Source organism: Phascolarctos cinereus, unplaced genomic scaffold (assembly GCF_003287225.1).
Source record: "Phascolarctos cinereus isolate Bilbo 61053 unplaced genomic scaffold, phaCin_HiC Scaffold_4;HRSCAF=312, whole genome shotgun sequence".
Classification (NCBI taxonomy): Eukaryota; Metazoa; Chordata; class Mammalia; order Diprotodontia; family Phascolarctidae; genus Phascolarctos; species Phascolarctos cinereus.
The window spans coordinates 573,260,629-573,281,696 of NW_027555847.1; the positions used below are offsets into that span (position 1 = coordinate 573,260,629).

Below are 21,068 nucleotides of genomic sequence, written 5' to 3' on the forward strand. Positions count from 1 at the left end.
GAGGTTCAGCTGGGTTCTGCAGAGCCACAGCTTAGAACATCCTTCGGACATCCACGGGAGAGTTGGTTTTGGCCCATGGGGTGCTCTTCTCAGAAATCCTTATCCAATTATCCTTTCCCACAAAAGGATGAAGTAGCTGGGTAATGTGGGATTCTCTACACCTCCAAGCAGCCTGTGGTATAGGGAGTGATTATCAGAGGATGACTGCTTAAGTTAGAGCCAGGGGTTCCTGAGGCTAAAATATTAAACTCCCAGTTTTCTGGTTTGGGGCTGAACTCTGATGAGAACACACACAATTAAGCTGCTTCAGGCCACAGAGCATATATTTATGAGGAGGGGAGGAGAGGGGAGGAAAAATAAGAGTTATTCTAATTCCTAATATTTTTCACCTTAACTCTGAAAAAAAGGCACCTCTTCTTACCTGCCATTGCCTGGGGTAGAGGATCCTCCATCGACATCGATGTCGTCCCACTCATGGTACAGAAAAGGACCCTTGCAAACGGTTACAGGTCAGGCTGAGGATGCCCTGCCCACACCTTCACCCTGCACGATTTTGAGGAAGATAATGGCCTGGAAGGGGAGAAAAAAGGGGGGGAGGAGCATGTACTCATGGAGAAGGAACCAATAGCAGTGGAGGATGAGGATAAGGAAATGCTCCTCAAGTGATACAATGTGGCTGGTGGGTTGCTGGCGCTGGGAGATGCGGGTCCTGGGAGAACTTTTAGGAGATGGAGGGGGGAAGGGGGAGAGAAGGGGGAGAGAGAGAAGAGAGGGGGAGAGAGAGAGAGAGAGAGAAAAAGAGAGAGAGAGAGAGAGAGAGAGAGAGAGAGAGAGAGAGACAAGAAGAGAGAGAATGAAGAGAGAAGAAAGAGGAGAGAGAAGAAAGAAAGAAGAGAGAGAAAGAGAGACAAGAAAGAAGAGAGAGAGAGAAGAGAGAGGAAAGAAAGGAGAGAGAAGAAAGAAGAGAGAGAATGAAGACACAGAGAGAGAAGAGAGAGGAGAGAGAAGAGAGAAAGAAGGGAGAGAAGAAAGAGAGACAAAGAAGAGAGAGAAGAGAGAGGAAAGAGAAAGGAGAGAGGAGAGAGAAGAAAGGAGAGAGAGAAGAGAGAGGAGAGAGAAGAGAGAAAGAAGGGAGAGAAGAAAGAAAGAGAGACAAGAAAGAAGAGAGACAAAGAAGAGAGAGAGGAGAAAGGAGAGAGAGAGAAGAAAGAGAGGAAAGAGAAGAGAAAGAGAGAGAGGAGGGAGAGAGAGAGAGAGAGAGAGAGAGAGGAGGGGGAGGAAGGGACAGAGAGAGAGAGAGAGAGAGAGAGAGAAAGAGAGAGACAGCAGGAGAATTTCCTCACCCCCCCCCCCAGGGTGTCTAAAAGCTTCCAAATTGAGCAATTAAGCGGCTAACAAGGCCTCCTTGACTCTACATAGGGTGAGAGTAGAGATAAGGGCGGGTGACTCCTCCTCTCTGAGTTCACGGGGATCATCAGATCTCATATTTCGATCAAGAAGTGACCTCAGAGACCATCTGATCCTCCCATTCTGTAGATAAGGAAATCAAGGCCCAGAAAAGGAAAGTGAATTGTATGAGATCACAGGTAGAAAACAGCAAATGTGGGATTTGAACCCAGATCTCTCGATTCCAATCTAGAGATCTTTCCACAGTATTGAAATCATGGACCCTTGCTGAATAATCAAGACAAAGCCTTAAAGCAAAACAATACAAAACAGGGCTTTAAAAATTAAAAGGAAAAAAGTAGCTAATCCATTGTATGTTTTGGGGTGTTTGAATGACTAGCAGCCTAACCTAAGACCAAGCCTTTGGAGCTCTGATGACCTTGGAGCCAAGATTTCAGCCAGCCCAGAAGAAAGCTGGGAGAAACCAGGGGACTGGGACCCAAGCCTAAGGGGGACGCTGGACTTGGAATTTATGACTGTGCTCTATAGAAATAAGCTAAACTGTGAACCTAATCCCCTTCCTCTCCTCACTGCCTGTGGTAGTGTAAGGAAGGAGAGGGATTATACTTCCCAAGTGTTGGGGGGAGGCATTTGTGCATTTATGATTATGTCCTTCGAAGTAAATATTTCTTTATAAAAGCTAAAAATACATAAACAAAAACCATAGATGAACAAATAAGTGGATGGATAGATAGATAGACAGACAAACAGACAGAGGCTTACTGAATCAAATGGAAGGATGGGAGAAGCCACAAGATGAAGAACTGAAAACTGAAGCTTAAGAAGGCCCAGTAAAAACAGAGTCAGTCAGTGAACAAGCTTTTTATTAAGTGTGTCCTGTGTGCCAGGCATTGTGCTAACTGTCGGGGATACAACGAAAAACAAAAACAGGCCCCTGCCCTTGAGGAGCTCATATTTTAACCAATGAGACAAACTTGAAAATAACTAGGTACCTGTAAGTAATCCAGGGGCAGCTAGGTGGCGCCATAGTGCAGAGAGAGCTGAGCCTGGAATCAGAAAGCTCTGAGTTCAAATGTGACCTCACACACTTACTAGCTGTGTGACCCTAGGTAAGTCACTTCACCCATTTGCCTCTGTTTCTCATCTGTAAAGTGAGCTGGAGAAGGAAAGGGCAAACCACTCCAATATCTTTGCCAAGAAAATCCAAATGGGGTCATAAAGAGTCAGACATGACTGAACAACACTGAAGGAAAAGACACCACAAAAGGTAGGAGGTGTGATTTGTGCTGAGGTTTAAAGAAAGCCAGCTAAACTACCCCATGGAGGTGAGAAGAAAGCACTGGAGGCCTGGAGGAGAGCCAGTGCCCAGGAATAAGGACAGAGATAGAGGGTCATATGCAAGAGACGGTAGGTCGGCCACTATAGTTAGATCATAGGGTATGGAGGGGTGTGTGTGTGTGTGTGTGTGTGTGTGTGTGTGTACATATATATACACATATATACATACATATAAACACACACAAATATATGTATATACTGATTCTGTGGCTAATTAGTTCAGTGGGTTAGCATAGTGTTACAGGGATCGTGACCATGAGATCAAAGTGATTTCATTTTTATGGGCCTCTATTTCCTCATCTGTAAAATGAAAGGATTGGCCTCTTTATCGTCTAAAGTCCTTTCCCACCGTAATATTTTACAAATCTGTGAACCCCATATGGTCAACTTTCTTTTGTTCCCCAGACAGAATGTATACCCCATTTCTCTCCTTCATAAGCAATCTCAAAAAATAACTGATCACGAATGGCTGAACAAATTTTGACGTAGGAATGTAAAAGAATACTATTGCACTATAAGAAATGGCGAAGGGGACCGTTTCAGAGAAACCTAGGAGGACTTGTGTGACCTGATGCAAACTGAAGGGGGCAGAACCAGGAGAACAATTTATACAATAATAAAGACAATCACATTTTGATAGACATAAGAATTCTGCCAATGCAATGACCCAGAGGACTGAGGCTCCCCTTATTTCTGATGGGGTTCCTCTGAGATTTTCTTCAGTTTGTCTTAGATATCTATCTTATCTGTACATAGTTGTTTGTATGATATCTTTCCCTTTATATAATAAGGTCCTTGAGGGCAGAAACCGATCTTTGTCTTTCTTTGTTATCTCCAGTGTTTGTAGAATGCCTGGCATAAAGTAAATACTGAATAAACTTGGATCGATTTGGCTTGACTTGATGGATTGAATGATCGATCATGTCTCTTGAAACTCTAAATTAATAAGGATCATAATTACTATACAGAAACCAATCCTTCCCCTACTGGAAAAATAACTCAAGGCCCATGCCCTCTAGAATGTAAGTCTGAATCATCATCTTCATTTATGAAATTCAGCATCTAACTCATGATATAAAAATTAGGCTTTTTTAGGAGAAGGTTGGGGAAGGTCATGTAAAAACAAAAGATACCAATAAAAATTAAAACAAAAAAATTAACACTTTGATAGTTAATCATGAGCTAACACAACCAAATAACTGTCAGAGAATTGGTATGTACAAAGGCATGTAGGATCCTAAGGTCAAGAATTTGAAGTTCTTCACTTCAGGTCTAAAAAACCCCCAAAGGATCCATGGATAGATTTCAAGGAGTCTTTGACCTTATATGGGGAAAAAAATTACATTTAAAAATTCGCATTGCTGTTATTATCCCCATTTTACAGATGAGGAAACTGAGGCAGACAGGTTAAGTGCTATCACCTTTGGTTCAGTGGCAGGAGAAAAGTATTCAATCAGTGCAGCCAAGTATTTGTCGAAGCCTACTTGGCTCTGAACAGTGTAAACTCCTCAATAGCGTAGAATACATTTCATTTTTTTTTTTGTGTATCCTTAGCCCTTGATGAAATGCCTTATGGGTAGGTGGTAAACAGAGCCAGAAAAATAAATATGTACTATGACTACAACAATGTAAAAGAAAAAAAAAACATCACAAGAGAAGTGAAAAAGAGGGGCAGTTAAGCGGTACAGTGGATAAGCACCAGCCCTACAGTCAGGAGGACCTGAGTTCAAATACAGCCTCAGACACTCACTAGCTGTGCCCTGGGGAAGTCATTTAATCCTGATTGCCTCCAAAAAGAGAAAATGAATACTGAAACAAAGGATAGAGATGATCACAGAGGATAAAATGGATGGTGTCAATTACTTAAAGTTAAAAAGATTTTGTTGAAACAAAACCAATGCAGGTTAACAAAGTATTTGAAAAAACAGTTCCCTTTTTTCTTTTTATTTAATTCTGACCTTAACAAACAGGAAATAAAATGGGCACTACCACATATATAACTGAAAAAAGAAATTGTACATGAAACTATACAATCCTTTTTTTTGGTTATATATATTTATAGCTTGCTTTTCTTTTAAATTATATAATCAGTTCATGTTGTAGCTTTCAAAGCTGTCTTGCATGTCCATGCTTCTCTCTGGCCTTCTGTGCTCTTCTCTGCATTTAAGAAAAAAAGACAGAATAGGTAGTTTCTCAATAGAAGATAAAAACCATATGAAAAATTCTCAATCAATAATAATTAGAGAAATGCAAACTAAACTCTGAGATTCCAGCTCATAACCACTAGTGATGATAATGATGTGAAGTCGTGTGGTGAAGATGGTAAAGATTGGAGAAGATGTCAAAAAAGGAAAATGACAATTGTTGGAGGGGCTGACGGAAAGCAGGCACACCAGTGCACTGTTGGTTGACCTGGGAATAGTTCTAACCATTGTGGAAGGTAGTTTGGAACTGTGTCCCCAAAGTCACTAAACTGCTCCTTTGATCCAGCAATACCATTACGAGGCTCATACTTCTAAGAGATCAAAGAAAGAGGACGTGGGTATATAATAATAATAGTTAACATTTACTGGAGAAAGAAAAGGAGAGAGAGAGTAATTGGAGAAGGAGAATTTGGAGGAAAGGAGGAGATAGATACAGAGGGAAAACAAGCAATGTAAAAACAAAAGATTGCAACAAAAACCCATGCTTAAGAAAATAAACAGTAAAGCCCTTTTTATAGTTAAGTAATCTTCTGACTGCTTTCAGGCATGCTGTGTGTGTGTGAGAGAGTGTGAGTGAGTGTGTGTGTGTGTTGTGTGTGTGTGTGTGTGTGTGTGTGTGTGTGTGTGTGTGTGTGTTGGGAGGAAAGAATGCGCATTAAACAAGCATTTACAAGGCACTAGACTTACCAGCACACAAGAACAGCAAAAGCTGCAATGCGAAAATCTGCTTCCTGCTGCGAAGACTTCCACGCTCACGAAGCCTGGTATCCTCCCAACCAGGCATTGCCAATCAGTGGGCGGGTTTCTGCAGTTTCCTGGGTCAGCGTTGCTCCCGGTCACTGTACACCACGGCACCACCAGCCTTGCTTGTGAAAGGCTGAGAAAGGCGGCTGAGGCTTCCGTCTTGTTGCAACTAGTACTGTCTGAAAACTGATGCCAATTCTCAGACACTGCTGCCTCCTTAGCTTCCCAGCACAAGGGAACAGATCGATCCCGATCGCCTCTGTGGCCACAAGGGTGCTCAGATAACTGTCCTTGCCTTACCTCTCTTTTGAGCACTGTTTGAAGAGACGGGGATTTAAGGCTGCCTCCCTATAGTCATGCTGCTTGCAGTATGTTAATTTCACCTCCTTTTCTTTAAAATCCCTACTAAGTTTACTGACCAAATATTTGCTAGGTAAATAGTGGAAATAAGAAAGAGAGAAAGAAAGGAGTAAAGAAATTAAAGAAACCTAAAGATATTTTTATTTAGTCAAAATAACTTGATTCTATGCCCCAGGATCATAGACCTCAACATTTAAGAATCCTAACCAGGGCTGATCTCTGGTATCTAGCATGGGGCAGGTTGGCAGGTCGGGTACTTACGGTGGGAGAACAATCTACCGCATCGGAGTGTAAGGTATCCAGATAATGATGGCCCTACAACCCTTGGTAGCAGGGCAGTCTGGAGTGGGAGCAGACCAGTCAGAATCAGGTGCTTAATACTTGTGCTCTGATTGACTAACTGACCTGTCAATACAAAGACAAAGGCATGCTTATGCTTACTCACCACACTTTTTAGGGTAGGCTGGTAAGTCTACCTACATGAGGATTTGGGAAACAGGAACTGAGCGAATCATACCGAATTCTACTTCTAGCAGCTGGCTCCGCCCTGAGCCAACAAGGGTTCCCCCCCCCGCACACACACACACACACACACACACACACACACACACACACACGCGCGCGCGCGCGCGCACACACACACACGCACACACACACACGCACACACACACACACACACACACACACACACACACAAAAGTGAGCATGCGTACTCTGGGTCTGCATCCACTGTGCTTATGCCTTTCCTCAGGCCCTCCGCCTCTCCCCCTCCCCCATTTACTTTTCCTTATCAGCTAAGGGACGCAATTCGTTCGAAGCAAAGGCATTTAATGAACTTGCCTAGTGAAAGTAACGTGTAACCAAGCGCCCCCACAAGACTCTGGGCTTTCACAAATTAGTTTCAATCATAGGAACCTGCTCTTAGAAGGTAAATTTTTCTCTTTAACTCACTGTTCCCACCTGGAGTTGCTACATTCTTTACAAAAATGAAGACCTAAATAATCTGAGAAATATTAATTTTTCATGGTTAGATCGTGACAATATAATAAAAATGACAATACTACCCAAACTAAACTTATGCATTCAGTGTCATGTCAATCTAACTACCAAAGAATTACTTTATAGAGCTAGAAAAAATAGTAACAGAATTTATCTGCAAGAACAAAAGATCAATAATCTCAACAGAAATAATAATTCCTTCAACAAGTATTTATTAAGGATGTACTATTTGCTGGGTGTATGGGAAAGAAACAATTCCTACTGGCAAGGAGCCGACATTTTATATATATATATATATATATATATATATATATATAGATAGATATATATATATAGATATATAGATATATAGATATATAGATATATAGATATATAGATATATATATATATACACATATATCTCACAAATACAAACTGAATAAATAAAATATATGCAAAGCAATTGTGAACAAGGTAGTTTTAGAGGGAGGGCACTAGCAGTTGGAGGGATCAGAAAAGGCAGAAAATGTTTCTTGAGCTTCATCTTAAAAAGAAGTCATAATGAAAAAAAGTGAGAAGGAAGAGGCCTAACAATTTCAAATTTCAAACTATGCTGCAAAGTAGTAATCAACAAAACTATTTGGTACTTGTTGAAAAAATAGTGTAACCTGAGATTCAAGTGTATTTGCCTAAGACTCTTCTCGTTGATGGAGACTGATTACTTGATGCTCTGATGGCTCCATGCCTGTGTGAGGGGTGAGAACTTTGGAGATGAGAGATCCTCGTTCTTCCAGCTGCTAGCTTTAAATCAGGAGGGACTAATAGTTCTAGATTCTCTTTAAGGAAAGGTTCTTGAAGGGAGAGAAAGATTCTGGGAAAAAGTTGGCACATAGAGGAGGCAGCAGCCATGTTCCTATAGCCAGTTTACTATGCTAGGGATTTTAGAGAATTTCTCTTTGGTAAGATCTGAGAATCTTTCTTTCTCCTATAGTTGAGCTGAGATATTTTGCTCATTCACTGTGCATATTGTCTGATATATTCTAAACTGTATACTTCTCTACTATCTGTTTGCTATTGGCTTGGATAAATGGGTTTATTTGCTATTCACTGTGTATCTTTGTGTAATTGGCATTTGGTGATAAGAGTGTTCAGCCTTTGGATATATAGTTTGGGGACACTCCATCTCCATTAAGGGATAGTGATTAAGAGCTCAGTTTGAACCTTAAAATTATTTTCCCTAAAATTTTTTTTAAGGGGGAAGCTAGATATAATCCTAGCCTAGCCCAATGTCCCTTCTCTCCTAGGACAGCAGAGTGGCCAGCCTTGTATCTTTAATCTCCTGTTTCCCTTGTGGCAGGGATCAAAATCTGTCTTGGAGAGGAGTAGGCAGAGGAGATTCTAGAGACATTTATTCATAGTATCTAGATAGATCTATGTGGGCACACACATGACTTACATGGGCAACACATACATGCCCTACAGTAGAAAGATTGATCAGTGGAACAGATTAGGTACATAACACAGAAGCAAATTAATATAGTATCATAATGTTCTGTAAACCCAAAGACCCTGACTGGTAAGAACACAATTCAACAAAAACTGCTGGGAAAACTAGAAAAAAGTCTGGCAGAAATCAGGTTTGGACTAACATCTCATGCTATACATAAAGATAAGGTATAAATGGGAACATATCTTCGATGTTATATTGTAAACAAATTAGAGGTATGAGGAAGGAAATACCTTTCACAATTGTAGATAGGGTAAGCATTCATGACCAAAGGATAGAGGGTATTACAGAAGACAAAGTGGATAATTTTAATTGCAAAGAATTAAAACATTTTTAATATATAAAATCAATATAGTTGAAATCAGAAGGAAAAAGTTAACTGGGAAAAAATCTTTACAGCAAGATTCTCTGATGAAGGTCTGATATTCAATATATAAAAGGAACCAATTCAGATAAGAATAAATCAGTTCCTTAAAGATAAACAAAGGATGTGAACATGCATTTCTCAAAGAAAGAAATAAAAGCTATCAACAATGAACTTTTAAAAGTTCCAAATTACTAATGATTAGAGAAATGCACATTGAAACAACTCTAAGATTCTGCCTTACACCCATAAGATTACCAAATGCTGTATGACAAAAAAGGAAGCTGATAATTGTTGGAAGGGTTGCAGGACAACAGGCACACAAGATTTATTGATGAAATGGGAAAGAAAGATGTGAAATGGAAAAGATTTCTATAGTGTTCTCTTCTCATTATTAGTGAGGTGAAATCCACCAGGTTTGAACTCTAACACCTGAGTTAACTAATGTGAGTGAAGAGGTGGAAATGGTAATCAAGCAAATGAAATCATGCAAAATGGCTGGAACTGAAGAGATGCAAATAGAGGAAATTTGACCTTGACGCAACTCAATGTCCAAGGCACTTTAGGGACAAATTTTCAGGTTAATCTCACAGAGAAAAAAATTTCAGAAAAATGAAAAAGATCACAGTTTCTATAGATGTAATCCAAAAAAGGTAACTCAGGAAACATCAGTGACAATTAACCCATAAATTGTCTCTCTGTTATTTTAAAAGAATTGATGCATAAATCAGGTGTATACATTATGAACATGTGAGAAGGGAACAGGTTCACAGATAATTCTTATGGCAGACCACACCTTCTTAGTCACTTAAAGGTATAAAGATGTGTTTATCCTTTACTAATTACTCTTTAAAAAGTATTTAACTCAAGTTAAAACATAGTCTTAAGGGCTCTTCCCCAACAATAACTCTCAATGCAAATATAAAGATTAGACAGACTCCTTAGCCGCTTGATAGATGCACGCACAGAGATGATCTTTTGATTGATTGCCCATCTCTTTCGAGTACTAACAAGAAGGCACATGCTTGCTAGAGGTTCTCCTATGTCATGGAGAATATTTTGGACAGAGTTCAAATGGAAGAGGAGTTCTCTCTATATACAGAGATATTCTACCAGATGCTCTAGTTTGGGGGAGTACACTGACCTCTGTTGATTGACTCAAGCCCTGGAATGCTTGAGAGCCTTTGCAATGAGATCTATGGCCACTAAGCAAAGATTAGCCTAGGAATTCACATGAGAAAAACTATAAGATTGAATTATATGAATTAGATTATTATATGACATTGATTGGGAAGGCCATTGAGTTAGTCTATCATTATATTTATTTTCAATAGATAGTAGATGAGCTACGTCCAGAGTGTGAGAGGAGAAGACTAGATTACATTGGAATATTAAGCTTTTTTCGATGACCTTGAGCTGCCCCTTGGCAATACGGCATATGTTTTAAGCATCAGTATTTGCCCAGTAGAGGCAGCTAGGTGGCACAATGGATAAAGCACCTGCCCTGGATTCAGGAAGACCTGAGTTTAAATTTGGCCTCAGATGCTTACTAGCTGTGTGGCCTCAGGCAAGTCACTTAATCCTGTTTACCTCAGTTTTCTCATCTGTAAAATAAGCTGGAGAAGGAAATGGCAAACCCTACCAGTGGATAGAGCATCGGCCCTGAAGTCAGGAGGACCTGAGTTCAAATCTGAACTCAGACAAAACACTTGACACTTACTAGCTGTGTAACCCTGGGTAAGTCACTTAACCCCAGTTGTCAAAAAAAAAAAAGCTCTAGATACTATGCTAGGTGTTGGAGACAGAAGGATGAAAAAAGAATGAAACAGAACTGCCCTCTGAGTGCTTACGTTCTCTTTGGGGTGGGGGGAACAACACATGTACATAAAATAACAAAGATATACCAAGTAAATATAAGGTCAATTGGACAGGGTTCATTAACAGCTGGAGCGGTGTAGAAAAGCCTCATTTAGGAAGGCAGAACTCAAAGGGCCAGGGATTCCAAGAGGTAAAGAGAGTGCACTCCTGTGATGGACAATGGTCTTCGAGAAAGCCTAGAGATGTAGAGAGGGCAGTACAGGCTGAGTAACAGCAAGCAGGTCATTAAGTCTGGAATCCAGGGTGAGGGAAGGGGAATGATGGGAGACAGGGACCCCAAAAGTTAGGGTATAGTTAAGATTGAACTTCTGGTGTTTGGGGAAGGAGTTTGTTCAATATCCAAAAGATTGGAGAAGGAAGGGACTCCAGAGGAAGAATGAAATGCACATTCTTACTTAGACAAGGCCAATATGGCAATTTGTTTTTCTGAACTGACTGACTATCTATCTATCTGTCTATCTATCTGTCTGTCTGTCTGTCTGTCTGTCTGTCTATCTATCTGTATGTATATATATATATATGCATGTATATGTATATATATGTTAAGTGATTAATCCAGGGTCACATGTACACATATATATGTTTTTATATGTGTGTGTACATGTATGTGTGTATGTATGTATATATGTTAAATGATTAACCCAGGGTCACATATACACACACATATATATACATACATACATGAGAATGGGCAGATAGATAGATAGATAGATAGATAGATAGATAGATAGATAGATTTGTTACAAGGGAAGACTTTGACTTGGGTTGGTGGGAATAGGTTTGCTAAGTTAGTGGGTAGTGATACATATATTCTCACCCTCTTCTCCAAAAGCATTAATAAAACATTTTTTAAAAAAATGAACCCAAAAAATGCCAAAGCAAAACAAAATGAACAGAAGAGAGCAAAAAAGTATAGAAGGTGACATAAATAGAGCAGTTTTGTTACTACCTTATTAACTTATATGTCTAGAACATATATGTATATTTTATATATATGGTATAGGTATAATATATATGTACGGTGTCAGTGTGTATATGTGTGTGAGTATATCTATGGATGTCTCAAATTAATATATTTTCAATTTGCTTACTCTCAGGAACACTGAACTATGTTTTTTGTTTGTTTTGTTAAATGTTTTGTTTTTCAAACAGTTTTGTATATATACTTTGTTTTTCAAACAGTTTGTAGACACTCCCACACACAAACACTCCCACATATAATTGTTGAGAGACAGTATGTCTTAGTGGATGAATTGGCCTGAGCTTAAAAGGTCTGGTTTCCAATCCCATCTCTGTCACATATTGACTGTGTGACCCTGGGTAAACCACTTAGACTTTAAGTTGCAAATAAGGAGCCACCCTGAATGGGTAGAGGGAGATTCCCCCCCAGCCAGGAGTTCCTCATACTAATGAAATCACAGGTTTGATCTCTATACACACACACACACACACACACACACACACACACACACACACACCCACCCCTTAAAAAATTGCATATAAAAAAGTTCACGGTTCATTATATAAACCTCTTTTTGTATATTAAAATATGTTTATTAATGATTAAATTCACACATGCAAAAGAAACTTTAGAGCATAAATCAAGAGGTACCGTAGCCCCCTAGTGGCTCAATCGTCATATTGCACCTACATGATGCTCAGTACAAAATTGTGGATTGTCTCTTAATCTTGCCTAGACCATGGGAAAAGTAACCCGTATGTGGGTGAACTCTTTGCTGTGAGAGGTCCTGAAGGGACCTTCTGGGAATGAAAGAGTATATGTACTCTCTAGTTTTGTCTCACTCATCTTAAGCTGGGGAAGGAAGAATGGATGATCTTGGTCCTTGGGGCACATGGGGTAGAATGGGGCAAGCTTGGGTGGGCACTGCAGTGTGTGTGGGGGGTGGGTGGGAGGGGGAAGAGAGGTTTTGGCAGTCAGAAGGCGGCACTGGGTTTTGTCCCCTTGGGGAAAGTGGGTCCAGAAAGGGAAATGGGAAGGTCCCAAAGGTGAAATCTGTTTACTCTGACATTTTCTTTAGGGCTGTCCCTGTATATATCCTCCTCGTAGTTTCTACTACTAGTTTGTTTCTACTAGGAAATTTCTACTTTTTTTCCTGACAATTCATTTATACCAATTTGACAAGTATTTATTGGTTACCCACTGTGTATAAGACATTACTCAGGGCTCAAGGAAGATTTTTTTCAGTTGTTTTTCTTTAAGGCGTCTCCAATCTAGTGGGAGGAGGAGAGGGGATGGGGAATAAGAAAGATAAACAACCAGCTCTTACGTAAATAAAAATGTGAAAACTGCAGCTGACCACAGTACTTTAACCCTGCTAGCAGAGATTCATCTCTTTGGGTCTTCAGCTTTGCCGGCTGTGAAAATCTCCTGCTGAAATGCAAATCTCCCTGAGAAGAGATGTATAAAGTGATATTGACAGCAACCAGGAGCTATCCAGCTGAAATGAGCTCCAGAGTTACAGATCTTACCAGAAGTTAATCCAGGGCTGTCCCAGACTATCCTATGTAGCACCTGTACCCCAAGCTTAAGGCCTTGGTGGATATCTTGTCTTGGGCTATTTTCCAGCCCATTTAAGCAATTTTCCTTCAGAGCGGGTGGCCCATGGAGTCTGCATTGTAAGACTGCTCTCCAGTTATGTTTGGCGGCTAGAACTTTTTTTTGGTTGTCATTAAGTATGGATCCTTTCTGACTCAGGAGAGACATTTCTTTTCTTCTGTGTCTCAAGAGACAGAATTCCTTTGGGATTATTCATTTTATGGTTTCATGATAAATATTTCTAAGTCCAGTTCTGAGGCCGCATCCATCTCCACCACTAGATGGCACAGTCTGTACACCCTTTAGACTAGCAAATACAGCATTGGGCAGGGGTGGGAGGAGGAATGAAATGGTCAGATCTACATTTTGGGGCATCTAGGTGGCACAGTGGTTAGAACCCTGGGCCTGGAGTCAAGAGGACCTGAGTTCAAATCCAACCTCAGATACTTATTAGAAGTGTAACCCTATCACTTAACCCTGTTTGCCTCAGTTCCCCCACCTGTAAAATGATATGGAGAAGGAACTGACAAATCATTCCAATATCTTTGCCAAGAAAACCCCAAATGGGGTCACTAAGTCTGACACAACTCAACAACAACAACGATCACCACCACTATTTTAGGAAGGTCCTTTTGGTGGCTGAGCGGAAGTAGTGGGAAGAGACTTTTGGCAGGTATATCAATATGCAATAGTCCAGGTATGAGACCATGAGGGCCTTTCCTAGGCTGGTGACAGTGTTAGAGGAGAGAAGGAGATCTATGAGTTATTAGGCAGGTAAAGTCAGTAGATCTTGGCAATACATTGGATATGTGTGACCCTGGACAAGCTCTTAGTACTCTAGGCGATTCTCTAAGTCTGGATGGAGAAAGTGCTGACAACCAATGGTAGAGGGATTTTCCTGTCCCGACCCAGAGCCCTACACTCCTACACAAAATACTCTGTAGCTAATCCGTATTAGAATGCTGTATTTGCTAGTCTAAAGGGTGTACAGACTGTGCCATCTAGTGGTGGAGATGGATGCGGCCTCAGAACTGGACTTAGAAATATTTATCATGAAACCATAAAATGAATAATCCCAAAGGAATTCTGTCTCTTGAGACACAGAAGAAAAGAAATGTCTCTCCTGAGTCAGAAAGGATCCATACTTAATGACAACCAAAAAAAAGTTCTAGCCGCCAAACATAACTGGAGAGCAGTCTTACAATGCAGACTCCATGGGCCACCCGCTCTGAAGGAAAATTGCTTAAATGGGCTGGAAAATAGCCCAAGACAAGATATCCACCAAGGCCTTAAGCTTGGGGTACAGGTGCTACATAGGATAGTCTGGGACAGCCCTGGATTAACTTCTGGTAAGATCTGTAACTCTGGAGCTCATTTCAGCTGGATAGCTCCTGGTTGCTGTCAATATCACTTTATACATCTCTTCTCAGGGAGATTTGCATTTCAGCAGGAGATTTTCACAGCCGGCAAAGCTGAAGACCCAAAGAGATGAATCTCTGCTAGCAGGGTTAAAGTACTGTGGTCAGCTGCAGTTTTCACATTTTTATTTACGTAAGAGCTGGTTGTTTATCTTTCTTATTCCCCATCCCCTCTCCTCCTCCCACTAGATTGGAGACGCCTTAAAGAAAAACAACTGAAAAAAATCTTCCTTGAGCCCTGAGTAATGTCTTATACACAGTGGGTAACCAATAAATACTTGTCAAATTGGTATAAATGAATTGTCAGGAAAAAAAGTAGAAATTTCCTAGTAGAAACAAACTAGTAGTAGAAACTACGAGGAGGATATATACAGGGACAGCCCTAAAGAAAATGTCAGAGTAAACAGATTTCACCTTTGGGACCTTCCCATTTCCCTTTCTGGACCCACTTTCCCCAAGGGGACAAAACCCAGTGCCGCCTTCTGACTGCCAAAACCTCTCTTCCCCCTCCCACCCACCCCCCACACACACTGCAGTGCCCACCCAAGCTTGCCCCATTCTACCCCATGTGCCCCAAGGACCAAGATCATCCATTCTTCCTTCCCCAGCTTAAGATGAGTGAGACAAAACTAGAGAGTACATATACTCTTTCATTCCCAGAAGGTCCCTTCAGGACCATTTCATTCCTCCTCCCACCCCTGCCCAATGCTGTATTTGCTAGTCTAAAGGGTGTACAGACTGTGCCATCTAGTGGTGGAGATGGATGCTCCTCCCACCCCTGCCCAATAAATGCCAGTGGCTCCCAATCACCTCCAAGATAAAATAAAAAATTGTTTTTGGTTTTCAGAACCCTTCGCAAAATTGTTCTCCTCTTCCCTACCTATCCCTCTTCCAGTCCCTTAGACCTTTTTTCCCCTCCCACAAGTACTCTGAGATCCAGTGATACTGGCCTTCTTCTTGAACAAGACACTCCATCTCCATTTTCCAACTCCTGGAATTTTCAATTGCTGTGTTACTTGCCTGGAATGCTCTCCTTGATGGCAGGAACTGTCTTGCCTTTCTTTGTCTCTTGCTGATTAGCGCAGTGCCCGGTATGTGGTATACACTTAATAAATGTTAATTGACTTACACAGCTAGTATGTGTCAGGCAAGAGGGCAACCCAGTTTTTCCTGGCTTTAGGCCAGTTCTCAGCTGAAGCCCTCTTCCTGTTATAGCTGGAGAAATCCAGCCTAAACCCTTACACGAACTACATTTTGTACATGGGTTCCATTTTAAAAAACCAAAATAACAAAAATTAAATTCTAGAGAGAGAGAGAGAGAGTTAACACTCTCTCTTCAGTAGGTTGAGTGTAGCAACCCTCCTAGGCTCAGGGCCTGGCAGGATCCTAGAGCTGGGAAGAAGGGTGGGACCTGGGAGGAGGAGGAGAAGGAGGAAGAGGAGGAGGAGGAGGAACAAAAAGAGGGAACAGAGGAAGAGGAAGAAGAATTATTGTACACTTATTGAAGTTGAGAGGTTTTAAGAAGCAAGGGCCACACAGTAGATAACAAAAGAAAACTTAGAAGAAAGCACAGAAAAGCTGGGTTGCTTTGAAAACAGTGTGTGGTATTCATTACATAGGTTTTTTAAAAAAGCAAATAGTCGGAAATGGAAATATATTGTTTTATATTGAATCTTCTATGTTCTGCTGTGTACATGGAAATGTCCTTTTTTTTTTCTTTTCATGTTTTGAAGTTAAGTTTAAAATGAATAAAAGATGTTTAGAAAAGAAGCAAGGGATTTTGAAAGAAAAATTTTAGCAGATTTGTAAAAGAAAATTGCAGCAGAACTACAATAGGGATACAATGCCTTATAGGGAATTTATTTTCCATAGGTGACCTGGTAAGGAAGGTCAATGATCCTCCAGGAATAAAGACAAGGGATTGGCTTTTGGAGTCAAAGCAATTTCAATTCCTTCATTTTTGACTAGGGTTGGCCCCTTTGGAATACATTACTGACAGGAAGTGCTCAGGACTTTTCCTATTCCTATTCACTCCGCAAATAAATGCTAGTCAATCTTCATTTACTTCTACAAAAGATTTCCCCTCTCCTTTCTCAGCCTCTCCCAGATCTTAGATAAATTAGTGGAGTTTTAGATCACAGATTTAAAGCTAATAGAAACCTTAAAAAGCATCTATTCCATCCCCCTTCAACTTACAGATGAGGAAACTGAGGCCCAGAAAGATTAAGTAACTTCTCCAAAGTCACCCAGGCAGTAAATGGCAGAGCCATGATTCAAACTGGAGTTTGCTAATAACCAGATGTTTGGTGGCGCAGTGGATAGAGCACTGGGCTTGGAAGAAGGAAATTCATCTTCCCAAGTCCAAATCTGGCCTCAGACACTTACCAGCTGTGTAATACTGGGCAAGTCATTTAGCCCTGTTTGCCTCAGTTTCCTCATCTGTAAAATGAGTTGGAGAAGGAAATGGCAAACCACTCCAATATCTTTGCCGAAGAAAACCCTAACTGGGGTCACAAACAGTTGGACATGATTGAAAAACATCTCGGCAATGGCCAATGTTTAGTGGTAGACACACTGCCTACAGATATTTCTTTGTCTTTTCTGAGCAATAGCCAAAAGCCAAGAGGGAGGAGGATAGCTGTTGACACGCATTTACCCTTCAGCTAGGAGGCCTTTTTCTTTAAAGGGTCTGTCCCAGCCTTTTAAAGTACCCTTTCATGAATAGGAGAATTCCTTAGCAGCAGGTGTTCTGGAATAGGACGGGTATGAGAATGTAGACTATGACCCCCGTTTCTGATTTAAATTATGTCTTTTCTCCCCACTCACTTTTCATTTGTATTTATTTTTTATTCTACTTATAGCTGAATATTTGTTCAACTTAGTCATTGAAAAGTATTTGTAACTCCTTTTATAGAAGCTGGTATTTTTTAAGCATAATTGGAAATGTTGCCTCATTTAGGTAGCTTAGGGTTTCAATTTTCATTTCATTTCCCTACTCGCTTTCCCACATCGGTGTGATTAATGAGTTTGCATGGACACTCAACACTAGCATCATCAGAAACTGTGTATATGAGAGAGGAAATGTATTCTTTCAACTATCTGACACAGTTTGCTCTAAAACCCAAGGTCCTAGGCCAGCATCCTTTCCTGTTCTCCTGGCTCTGCTTCTGACTCCCGACTTTGCCATAGTGTTTCAGCTGTCTCCTGTCCCTGGAGAACATCCCTCTGCACCTGTGACCCCTTTTCTCATTGGTAAATTCCTTCCAGAACATCTGTTTTGAGGAAGGGCTCCCAGCTAGCCTTCTTCCATTCCTCTCCTAGCTCTTTGTGTTTCCACCAGATTTTCAGAGCTCTTTAATATCTTACCCTGTTTGAATGAAAGCTCCTTTGAGGCCAAGAACTGCCCTTCTTTTTGCTTCTATTTCTCCCTCTGGGGCTTAGCACAGTGCCTGGAGCACCCTATGTTCTTAACAAATGCTTGTGGACTAAAATCCAAGAACCAGATTTCAAGTTGAAAGAGATGATACCTATGAGATCTATTCTTATTTAAGTTCTAAAAATGTTGTATAGAGAAAAAGCAAAGGAGGGTGTTTGGAAGTATGAGATTGCAGAATCTAAACTCAGAGCTGATTTTTCTTTCTTTCTTTTTTTTTTTGTATTTGTTCCTCTTCTTATACTTTATATGCACCGGCTAACATCTGTTTATTCTCAAACTACCTTCATCAACAGCTGCAATGCAATGGGAGAAAAATTGTTCCAAGAGCCAAATACTAAGAGGAACCAGTAAAAGCTGCCTGGAAAAAAATAATTTAGCTAAGCTAATTTATATGCCCTCTACTAGTTTCTTCCACCCAGGTGGTTCTCCATAGGCAGAGGCTTTTAAAGTTATTATAAGTTACTAAAAAAAGGTGAATTAGGGAAAGTACCATTGAGTCTCCCACCTATTTTTCCACCACCTACTCCCAAATCTAAATGTTCTCTAATCATCTTTTTAAAAACCAGAGTATTTCTTTGAGTGAATAGGCGCTTCCAATCTTACTTTTCCATTTCTTCCTATTTGTTGAGATTATTTCATCTTTATTTGCTTCTATTTCTGTCCAGTCTGGATAGCCATCTTGGTTTTCTTTTGCTCCTCATAGAATCATAAAACTAGAGAACTCAGAGAGCATCCAACCCAACCCTCTCACTTTACAGATGAGGAAACTGAGGCCAAAGAGATTGAGTGATTAACTCAAGGTCATGTAGTAAGCAGATGGATTGGGATTCAAACCTAGGACGTTTGACTCCAAATCCATTGCTCTTTCTACTACATAAAATTGCCTCTTATCCTCTGGGTAGTAGAAAATGTGTATGTGTGTGTGTGTGTGTGTGTGTGTGTGTGTGTGTGTGTGTGTGTTCAGAGATCAACAAAAGAGCTAAAGAGACCTTTGGATGACAAGTAATTTTATTTTCAAGCATGTAATGAAAGCAGGAATTGTAGTATAATGGAAAAGGAATGGAACTGGCAGGTAGAAGATCTTGGATTTTAGCACAATTTTTATCACTAAACTAAACTGGGCCTCAGTTTCCTTCTTTGGGAAACTGGTAAAATGATGGGGTTGGACCAGATGACCATCATCCCCATTTGAGGGAAGTATAAGTTCATGATTTTATTGGTGAGCAAACTCTGTTTACTAATACAGATTGTCAACTACTAATACAGCTTATAATTTTAGAGGGCAACTTGGGATAGGGTGGGGTGACGGTGGTACTGAAAAGCTAAGTGACTTTTCCAGGGTCACTTAGCCATGTATTAAAGATGGGACTTGAGTCTAGGTTTTTCTGATGCCAAGATTGTTTTTATATCCATAACACCAAACTGCCTAGACCAGCAGCCCTCATCTCTGAAACTAGCAGCCTTCACTGCTGCCTCATTGAATCTGTCTCTTTTTTCAAGATAGAGCGCAAATATAACCTTCTACAAGAAACCATTCCTGATCATCCCCGCCTCCAGTGGCTTCCCTCCCAAACAACCTAGTGTAACAGAGAGAATAAATACAAGGTAGTTTAAGAGGGAGGGTTCAAGCTTAGGCAGCACATGGGGCAATGGGGTAACTCATAGCTCCTAGTCACTAGAAGTCCCTTTCTCCCCTTCCTGGTGGACTCTAGAAGTTCTCTTTGTGCATGATATAGCTCATTTTCTGGAGTTCTTATGGAACCATGAATCTATGTCTATTCTTGGCTTCCAATGGAGAAGCCAACATCAACTGCTGCAGTGATTTTGGCTAGGTCACTAATGGGAAGATGGGAAACCTTTTGAAGTTCTCTAGACACTTTGAGGCTTAAAAGGTCATCTGGACAAAAGGGATGGGGGCTGAGGGGAAGGAGGGAGAGAGGAAGGCCTAAGCTAAGCCAAAATTAAGGCCTTTCCCCTGCCCCAAACAGTTCCTCCACAAAGATTTGTGTTGTTGTTGTTCAGTCGTGTTTCAGTTGTGTCTGCCTCTTCATGACCCCTTTTATTTTTTGGGGGTTGGTTTTTGTTTTTGGGGTTTTTTTTGGCAAAGATACTGGAGTGGTTGGCCATTTCTTTCTCCAGCTCATTTTACAGATGAGGAAACTGAGACAAACAGGGTTAAGTGACTTGCCCAGGGTCACACAGCTAGTAGATGTCTGAGGCCAGATTTGAACTCTTCCTGACTCCAGGTCTGGCACTCTATCCACTATGCCACCTACCTGCCCTCAAGGGTCTTACTGGAGCATCAGACTACCTCCAATCTCTAGAATAATTTTGTTTCTCAACTAGCTGGGTATTTTATAGACAACTTATTAGGCATTACTATGTTTCCTCAGCCACCTGGAATATGATTATTTTTCAAATTATTTCAAGGACTTTTCACATTTAATCTAAAGTCTAATATTGAAACTAAAGCCTGTGATTGAGACTAACTTATCGTCTTCACCGTTTAAGGTACTAGGCCATCTTACCACCTACTTAAGTGGACTGACTTTATCGAATTACTCCATCAACATCAACAACTCCATTACATCCTTATACATGTGTCCTTGTTATCTCTCCCAGTAAAAAATGTAAACTCCGTGAGTATAGGGATTGTTTCATTCTTTATATCTATATCTCTGTGACTAGTATGGGACAGCTAGATGGTGCAGTAGATAGAGTGCCAGGGCTGGAGTCAAGAAGAGTCATCATCCTGAGTTCAAATCCCACCTCAGACACTTACTAGCTCTGTGATCCTGGGTGAGTCACTTAACGCTATTTGTTTCGGTTTCCTCCTCTATAAAGATGAACTGGAGAAGGAAATGTCAAACCACTCCA

General features: G+C 40.6%; 1 protein-coding gene across 9 annotated transcripts in view; it reads right to left on the minus strand.

Annotated features, from left to right (window-relative positions):
• Positions 1-10,951, minus strand: part of LOC110201160 (ribosyldihydronicotinamide dehydrogenase [quinone]-like) — a 28,565-nt gene extending 17,614 nt beyond the window's left edge. The window contains exons 1-4 of one of the 9 annotated variants that reach the window (XM_078153638.1): positions 6,499-6,586; positions 6,315-6,393; positions 2,400-2,453; positions 422-570 (exon numbers count right to left, since the gene is read on the minus strand). In XM_078153638.1, the coding sequence (XP_078009764.1) occupies positions 422-476 (55 nt within the window). In that variant the 5' untranslated portion in view covers positions 477-570; positions 2,400-2,453; positions 6,315-6,393; positions 6,499-6,586. Of the gene's footprint in view, positions 1-421; positions 571-2,399; positions 2,454-4,658; positions 4,903-5,636; positions 6,477-6,498; positions 6,587-10,806 lie in introns of those variants that run through there. The other 8 variants (XM_020976676.1, XM_020976675.1, XM_078153639.1 and 5 more) reach the window with 8 other exon arrangements.
• Between the last annotated feature and the right edge of the window lie 10,117 nt (positions 10,952-21,068).